The following is a 9,712-nucleotide window of genomic DNA, read 5'->3' on the forward strand; positions in this document are numbered from 1 at the left end:
TGATGGCATCGTAATGACTGATTTATACTATACCACAAATCACTCACAGACCGATGAGCTATTTTCAGAAGCATACAATCACTTGTGCTAGTTCTACTGGATCTCTGGTCCACTAGTCCTCCCTAACATTTCACTTTTTTAACCTTGTTTTATTTTATATTTACTTCGTCATAGTTTTTGTCATCATAGCTTTACATTTGTTTTAATTTTTTTTAAAGTCAACGAACATTTTCATCATAGTTTTCATTCGTAGTAGGCCTAGTTTTAGTAAAATTAACTATCACTGCTTTAAAAAACTATGTATAAACTTTAAAACTTTAATACTTTCACTGCCGGCAGAATGACGCCTTGCACTGAATGCGCAAACAAAAAATAAACATGTCACGTTTATCCAATCGTACATGTAGGGGAGTGTCCGATAAAAGCGCTCCGACGTTGGTTTGAAGCATGTAGCCCCGCCCCTTCAGATGCAAGAACCTTTGTTTAGACTCTTTGACACGTCATCTTAATAGAAAGACTTCACTTCCCACAATTCACTTCTTCCCAGGTATCAAACCGTTATTGCTAAAAAACCCGGTTTGTTTTTGCTAGCCTTTTGTTTCTCTGTGCAAAATAGATCAATCATCCAGCTTGAATTCCCTTGGCTTCCTGTGTGACGATGGTACACTGTAAAAACACAGTGTTAATTTAACAAACGGATAAGTTAACACTGAGGACTTTGTTGTAAGCATGCATGCAAAAAAATACCAAATAAATTAATAAATAAATAAATACAAAACAATTTTGGTTGAAGAAATAAATGTGTGTTGCATGGGCAAATGTGGTGGGAGGAGTTTCACTTCAACTGGAAATATCCTCGCTCGAGAAAACATGACGTGACATCATGAGAGATCTTCTTTTGAAGGATTTAAAGGTATACAAACGTGATTAAAGTCGACGACTTTAATCACTCGCTGTCGAGTTTTAAAGCTTATTTTTTTTATTTTACAAAAAAAAAAATATTAATAACCATGCGTTTGTTTCCCAAGAAAGATATACTTGAAATGACTTGAAACTCCTCTCAAAACAGAACAGGCGGGAGGAAATAATTCAGCACCAACATCCTGGGAATAAAAATAAAAATAAAAACTCAACCCTTCAACCCGTCATACTTCTCTAGAAAGCACAGACACCAAGAAACAGTTGAATAAAAAAAACAGTTCAACCCTTCATACCTTCTCTGGACAGACACTGAATAAGCACTTGTTTGCAGTGACTTGAGTCATTTTGTTCCTGTTAACTAAAAAGGATGACTTCCAATGGTTCGCAGACAGTTCAGTATACTTCCCGTTACACCCTCCCCATGTAGATTAATAGTATAATGAGGAAAGATGAGCGTCTCTCTTCAGCCAGTGAAATGTTGCATTTCGCAGCTGACTGACGTGTCACGACAAATGAACGAGCGGAGGAATCATTAATGTTTGAGGAAAGTGACTGAATTTGTTTTCCCGTTCACACTAAATCACTTTGTACGAACCGCACACGATTGGCACAGTCAGAGTCAACCGGTGAATGCAGTTCAGCAGAGTGAGGGCTGGCAGCTGTGTGCTCCTATTTGACTGACTGACTGACTGACTGACTGTGTGTGTTTTCCTCCGAAAGGAGCTGAATGTCCTGAGCGAGACAGATATTGTGCTTAAATAACAGAAGTTGCCTTCTGGACCAGAGAGGACTGTACACACACTGCAACGGTAGACTGTAAATAGAGTCTGGGCAGATGTCTCCCCAAGGGGCTCCTGTGTGCTCCCGACTGCTGCTGAATGTGCTATAACACGAAGCCGGAGCATTCACGTGGCGGAGGCATTCGTCCGCGAGCCGGAGGCATTCGTCCGCACGCCAGGGCCAATCGCGCGCCGCGGGGGGCATTCATATTAGACCATCACAAGACGGACAAAAGCATTTGAACGCATTTACACAGAATGTTTTCATTAATTAATGATTAATGAATAACTAAAACTGTGTTAATTTTGTTGACTAAGACTAAAAGACTAATCTTTTTGATATTTAGTCCACTAAGACTAGACTAGACTAAACAATTTCAGATGACTAAATAGGACTAAGACTAAATGGTGGTGTTATTCAAAAGACTAAGACTACATCCATTTGCTGTCAAAATTAACACTGGAATGACTAAGACCAAAATACTAAAACACTAAGATCTTGATTTCGACTAAGTCTAGTCTAAATCATTTCAAATGACTAAAACGGGACTAAAACTATTCAAAAGACTAAGGCTAACTCAGAATTTGGTGTAAAAATTAACACTGAACTACAAGTCAGGGTCTCGAAGCCATATGTCCACTGGGGCCGGGTCATCCTGATGAAGCCACAATGCATCATGGGAGATCCACAACATCTACGCTTAACTCATTCACCGCCACCAGGGGGCGCCAAAAGTCCCAGACCGCCACCATATATATATTTTATATATTTTTATTTTAAATGTGATGTATATCAGTGGTTCCCAAAGTGGGGTCCGGGGACCCCTAGGGGTCCTTAAGAGGGAGTTCCAGGGGGTCCCCAGCTACTGGTAGTTAGGAACCAAATGGACCCTTATGGGTCTGTAATTTAGAGTGTACAAATGGAACCAAATGGACCCGTTCCGTTTGTACACTCTGAGTTAAATTAACTTTGATTTTACAATATAAATTCCCGACCCCCAATTAATGGCATTTTTTATCTCTGGCAGAGATAGAAATGGCATTAAATGGGGGGGTCCGTATAGCCTAATGCATGTCAAACTGGGGGTCCTTAAAATCAAACGGGTTGAGAATCTACTGCTAGAACCGTAAACATCTCTTATGGGGGTCCCTGGCATATCTTTTGATAATCTGCTGATTAGTGTCAAGGGGGTCCTTGACATGAAAACGTCTGGGAACCACCGATGACAACCGATCTGTCTGAGTCCAGTCTCGGATGAGCCTATGACCATCGTTTGCCTTTGCACTCCATTGAACACTCACCCCGTCGTTAGTTGTCGTGGTTTCATAACATTCACTCAGATCTTGAAGTTACTACAAATCTGTTGATACAAGTATCTGCCCAAATGCCTAAATTGTAATTTCTGACAGAAGACAGTGATTGTAGCAAGGAGACACAGACAGCTGATGGCTCTTGCAGACGGGCTGAGCGAATCAATAAACTGCCAAAGCGTGGCCTACGGTCACAATAATAACTCTACCTGCACTAATCCAAGACTGCCACAGTCTGACATCGGAATCAATTGAAACTACACTGACGACCACAGTTGAAACCTATTGTGCTTTCACTCGAATGGTCACCTGCTTTCACCGAATGTCTGCCAATTTCCGATGGGTATACGAGTCCTGACTGAGCTCTACAGGCAAAATGGTATTTAAAATATGTTTTTTTTTATGACATGCACGGAAGAATGAAATCGGAAACACGATATGGTTGTATAGTATACCGTGCTCGGCGTGAACGGCGCATATCTCTGGCATATCGCTCATGTCCACTCCATGTTTGTTTGTTTGTTTTCAATGAATGCCCTACTTTGTTGTACAAAAGTGTCATGCAAAAGTATAGCGAGTGGATCTGCTTTTCTTTTCGCCATTCGTGAAAAAATATCGAAAGTGAAAGTGGTCGAGCGTAGTGTCTGGGTTTGTATAAATGCTGTAGCAAATAGTGCAACGACCTGAGCTGGTGTCGAACCCGGATGTCCAACGTACGCATGCAATGGGCAACGATAAGAGAGCTGGTTATACGGCCCGAGCAATTTATGTGTGTTCGCTACACTGTTGAACCATTGAGTAGTATTAACAAGAGCTCGTGACTAAATCACAACTACATTGGAGTCATTGGAACACATGGTTCGTTTTTACTATTTCCTGAAAAGTAGCGGTTTTGGACATTACAAGGTTTCCACCAGACGATGACGATATACAACATGTGGGGGAATACATTTAAACATGGTGGTGTGCAAGAGTGCCTCAGGGTTGTTGGGGTTTTTCCTCATACTCGTTTATTTTGGTATTTATTTGTTATTTTTCCAGGATGTTGAACGCAAATCAATCAGAGAGGCTTATGGAAAGGTACTGAGGGGGGAAAAAAATGCGGTTGAAATCCCACTCCTGAACATGGTGGTTTGCGATTGGTCAAGCATCGTTGGTCGTTGGTAATAATGATCTTGAAAAGCGTTTGCGGACCTATTTGAAATATTCAAAAATGGTTTTCAATAGAAGGTCCTGGGTTCGATTTCCCGCTGGGGACGCTTTGGGCGCTGGGGGTGTGTTCTCTCCTCCGCGTCATCAGTGCCCATACCCGAGGCGGGGTTGGCCAAAGAGCTTTTCTGTGTGGAGTTTGCATGTTCTCCCCGTGTCCCCTAGGGTACTGGGTAGGTACCCTCACAGAAAACATGCAGTAATCCTGGTCTCAAAACGACCTCGATTCCCCTGGCCAGCCGGGGCGCCTGATGGAGGGGAAAGGAACTGGTTGCAATAACGTGTTCCTTCCACGCGCTACGTCCGGCCCGGGGAAACTCTCCCCTGTCAGGTGAAAAGAAGCGGCTTGGACTCCTCATGCATAGAAGGAAGCATGAGGTCAGTCCGCTGCCCCCCCCCCCCCCACCCAGGTTGGCAGAGGAAGTGTAGCGCCCAGGATTAAATTAGATAAGTGGGTGAATAAATTTGGTTTCAAAATCGTGGGGAAAATTTTAAAAGAAAAAAGGTTTTTCAAAATAGCAAAAAAAAAGAAGAAAAAGGCCAATAAGAATAGGGATAATGGGTAAAGCACTGGCTAAAATAGAGCCATAACAGCTGATTTCAGACAACCCCCACCCCCCCTCCCCACCCCAATGTTCCAGCGACCTGATGCAGACCTTCACCACCACACACATGCAGGAGGTGGCGCTACAGCACACCGTAACGTCCCCAGTGTTCACGTATCTGGTCGGAAACTCAATATAGTTAACTCTACGAGTTCAATGAACACTCAGGATGTTACACTGTACGTTTTTCAAATGAAAAATACAAATAAAAATAAGAAATAACCCCCCCTCAGCCTCAGGTCATTTACAAAGAACCTGACCCGTTAACATGACAGCAAGTGTGAACGCAAAAGTGCAAAAAAAAAAAAAGAAAAAAACATAATAACAATCGTCAACAAAAACACAGATGAAGTCAAGGTTTGGTGTTTCCTCCGTTCCCTTTCGGTGGCTGTGCGGGGCGCTCCCACGCCAAGTTCAAGAGAGAGACATTTTTGTTTTTCTTCAGCTTACTCTAAAAAATATAAAAAATAGTATAATAATTGTACCGCTATTAAAAGACTGGTAACATCAACAAAGTTATACTTTTTTACTACGAAAACCTCTTTGTTTTTTTGTTTTTTTTCCATATTTGATTCACGATGTCCTTATTTTCCATTCTCTCTGTCCTTCAGTCGAGTGAGTCGTTGATCCCCCTAAGCGACCCCCCGCCACACACACACACACACACACACACACACACACAGACACACACACACACCAGGAACATCACAGCAAAGTGTTTGTTCGTGTTGATCAAGCGATCGTTCGCGTTGATCAATGAGTTGTTCGTAAGTGAATCGTTCGTATTTATCAATGAGTTGTTTGTTACGATCAGTGAATCATTTGCGTTGATCCGTGTGAGTCCTTCGTAATGATCAGTGAATCGTTCGCGTTGATCCATGTGAGTCCTTCGTAATGATCAGTGAATCGTTCGCGTTGATCAGTGTGAGTCCTTCGTAATGATCAGTGAATCGTTCGCGTTGATCCGTGTGAGTCCTTTGTAATGATCACTGAATCGATTGCGTTGATCCGTGTGAGTCCTTTGTAATGATCACTTAATCGATTGCGTTGATCCTTGTGAGTCCTTCGTAATGATCAGTGAATCGATTGCGTTGATCCGTGTGAGTCCGTCGTAATTATCAGTGAATCGATTGCGTTGATCCTTGTGAGTCCTTCGTAATGATCAGTGAATCATTCGCGTTGATCCGTGTGAGTCCTTCGTAATGATCAGTGAATCGTTTGCATCCGTTGATCTGTGTGAGTCCTTCGTAATGATCAGTGAATCGTTTGCATCCGTTGATCTGTGTGAGTCCTTTGTAATGATCAGTGAATCGATTGCGTTGATCCGTCTGAGTCCTTCATAATGATCAGTGAATCGTTTGCATTCGTTGATCTGTGTGAGTCCTTCGTTATGACCAGACTCACCATCAGTGATATAGTCGCTCTGACCGCTATGACCCCTCCAGCAGTAGCGGTCAGTTGTGGATCGGTTCGAAACCCTGCAACTTGGATTCAATACACCACAGAGGTTAGAGAGAGAGAGGGGGGGGGTGGGGGGGGGGGGATCTTGTCACAACATCCCTGCTGTCTTTTATTCCGCTAAAAGGCAGAGCCGACGTGGAAGTCGGACAGACGTGATTTGTATTCCCTTCATCGACGCCGTCGTCGTCGTCTCCTTGTCTGGCTTTCTTTGTCGCCCGGCAAGGACTCTCCTCAACGAGGGCAGGATAATAATAACGACGATAGTAATAATAGTATTGTATTAAATAATCCACGCTCGTTGTGAGGACCGAGCTGCGTTATAGCTTTTTGTTCCCTTGCGTACATTCAGTGAACAAATCCACGTCCGGGGTGGGCGGTGGCGATGCAGAGGGAGGGGGTTTGTTCATTCGTTTCGTTCACTTTGCTTCATTTCCGCCCCCGTGCAGGGGGTCTCACCCCCGGCCCGCCGCTACGGAACGGGCAACATCTCGCGGCCCCTCTCGGGCGCGCCTCCGCCGGACCGCCGCGGCATCGGCGACTCCCCCCGGGCCCTGGCCGCCGGGGCCAGGGCCCGCGGCGTGGTCGGCTGGAAGCCGTTGGAGGCGTTGACGTTGGCCGCTCGCGTGGCGCTGTCGTAGGAGGGCGGCGAGGAGGTGGAGGAGGCCGTGGAGAGCATGGTGTCGGAGCGCTCCATGACCTGCAGGGTCACCGAACACCCCGAACCGTAGTTCTCCCGCATCATGGCGGCGATCAGTCCCTCCTTCTCCGGAGCCGCCGCCAATGCCTCCTCCTCTTCCTCTGCTCCCTCCCCTCCCGGCTGGTGCGGCGGGGTGGTGATCTGCCGGTACAGGATGGAAGCGGCCTTCAGCTGCTGCCGTATCAGGTGCCGTCTGAAGCACCTGCCGGAAGAAGAGGTATATGAGTGCGTTAAACAGATTCAAGATTGCTTTATTTGTCATTCTTTCCAACTGCAGCAGCAGAAAAAAAACGAAATTATGTTTCTCCTATAGTTAAAAGACAACACAGACTCATACAAGAATAAATATATCAAGTGCAAGACAATACTCTGAATATAAGTCCTAAAAAACTACAGGAATAGAGTTCATGTCATCAGTTCATGTCCTATCTACCAGGATGTTTAAAAAGTCTGATCGCCTGGGGAAAGAAACTGCTCCGCATCCTTTTCCGTCCTGGCACTGATGCTCCTGTACCGTTTCCCAGAGGGCATAAGGGAGATCAGGCTGTGAGAGGCGTGGGTGGCATCCTCAATGATGCCGGTCGCTCTCCTCATGCATCTCCGCTGGTACTGTATATGTCTGCCAGGGAGGGCAGCGAGGTACCGATGATATTGTGGCTTCCACTCCCTCCCTAAGTACATGGCCACTTCTTGTTGGTTAGTTGGCGGTACCTCATTGGTAAACATGGGCGTCCATGTTAGAGCCGTGCCAGTCTACAGGAGCTGTGCCCAATTCAGGTAATATAAGATATGTTCCTCAGGACGTTATATTTTCAACAAGAGTCTGAATAGTGATATACCACAAGTAAGACGCGTGAACGTGGGAAGTGAACGCAGCTGTTGTGGCAGTCTGACACACACACACACACACACACAGCTTATTTTTCTCTTTTTTGTATTTTTAAGTTTTTTAAATAAAAAAAAAAATTAAGTTTTTTATTTTTTTTAAGTTTTTTTTGCGTGCGTGTGTGCGTGCGTGTGTGCGTGCGTGCGTGCATGCGATGCACGTGCGTGCGTGCATGCGTGTGTGCGTGCATGTGTGTTTTTGTGTGTGATACAGCTGCGCCCTCTGGTGGCGGGCGGGTGGTGTTACAGCATGACACACACACACACACACAGACATGTTCTGCTGGGTCTCATAGTAAAGGCTCACTGGCGTTCGCAATGATATAGCAACCCGATCGCACAGAAAATAGTATATATGGGTCGCATCACGACGCATTGTGAGCTTGTAGATCAGCTACACCTTTCCTTTCGCTCCAGCCATTGAGTTATAACGGTACTTCCTGCAGTCTTCTGGGTGCTTCAAAACGCCACTGAGCAACTTCTATTGAAATGAATAGCGGGGAGGGGGCAGGGCTGTCGCTCCGGTCATCCCTCTATCATCATCATCATCATATCGTCTGTGTGTCAGAAACACTGCCGTAGCTCCTCACTGCCTGCACCAATCACTCCCACTTTTCACACAGGCATTGACCATAATAATATGGAGATCTTAACGAAGCCCTTTTTCCAATTTAACAAATTATAGATGAATAATGAATTTATTAGTGAATAAAAAATGCGATAACGCACTCAGGGTGCAGTACCCCCTGCGGCCACAAGGGGGGGGGGGGGGCAATATCTCACAACGGGTAAGGGCTAGTTTATATAACTCTATGCGTGTGTACCTCTGGATGACGGTGGCCGACACGTCCTCCTGCTTCCGCCGCAGGGTGGTGGTGATGGGCTCGTAGGAGATCTTGGAGGGGTTGGCCATCATGAACTTCTCCTCCATCTGCTGCTTGAGGGCGTCCATCTCGCCCGACTCGCCCAGCACGCGCTTGGTAAAGGCGAACAGGATGTCCAGGCAGTGGATCTTGTCGCCGCTGACCATGGGCAGGTCCATGGAGATGAGCTTGATCTTGTTGGGCTTGGCGATGCCCATGGGCTCCGACAGCGTGTCGGCGAAGTCCGACAGCTCAGCGTACGCGATGAACTGCGTGGCCTCCGGGTCGAACTTCTCCCACACCTTTTTCCGGAAAAGCAAAAAGGATCAGTGACGTTTTATTTCCTCTCATGCAAAGTTCAAGAATCAGTGACGTATTGATTGATTGAAATGTTTATTTGAATAAAGCATTTTTTGTATAGTATAAAGCCTGCATGCGCCGTACGACTCGTATACCTCGTAGAACATCTCGAAGTCGTCCTCGCTCAGCGGCTCCGTGCTCTCTTCCGTGGCCACGCTGAAGTTCTCCAGGATGATGGCGATGTACATGTTGACCACGATGAGGAAGCTGATGATGATGTAGGTGACGAAGAAGGTGATGCCCACCGACGGGTTGCCGCAGTCGCCCCGGGCCATGGTGCCCGTGTGCGGGAGGCCGGGGGTGCACTCATCGGGGGAGTTGATGAGGATGGGCAACAGCAGGCCGTCCCAGCCCGCCGACGTGGTGATCTGTCAGTGGAATGGATGGATTGATAGATTGATAGATTGATTGATTGATTGATTGATTGATTGATTGATTGATTGATTACCATAGGCCTATTAACCCATTTAGGACTGAGGCCGATTCTAAAAAATGGCTTCTAAAATCCTGTGGTGATCTGTCAGTGGAATGGATTGATTGATTGATTGATTGATTGATTGATTGATTGCCATAGGCCTATTAACCCATTTAGGACTGAGGCCGATTCTAAAGAAAATGGCT

General features: G+C 45.7%; 1 protein-coding gene across 1 annotated transcript in view; it reads right to left on the bottom strand.

The window, feature by feature from the left end:
• Nucleotides 1–6,755: 6,755 nt before the first annotated feature.
• The window catches only part of LOC306913335 (sodium channel protein type 3 subunit alpha-like), a gene marked incomplete at both ends in the record, with an annotated part of 217,612 nt that continues 214,655 nt past the window's right edge, over nucleotides 6,756–9,712 (bottom strand). Inside the window, 3 exons of the mRNA XM_079489922.1 lie at nucleotides 6,756–7,185; nucleotides 8,693–9,033; nucleotides 9,187–9,459. Coding sequence (XP_079346048.1) covers nucleotides 6,756–7,185; nucleotides 8,693–9,033; nucleotides 9,187–9,459 — 1,044 coding nt within the window. The remainder of the gene's footprint in view (nucleotides 7,186–8,692; nucleotides 9,034–9,186; nucleotides 9,460–9,712) is intronic.

This window comes from Electrona antarctica (genome assembly GCF_951216825.1).
Source record: "Electrona antarctica genome assembly, chromosome: 20".
NCBI lineage: Eukaryota > Metazoa > Chordata > Actinopteri > Myctophiformes > Myctophidae > Electrona > Electrona antarctica.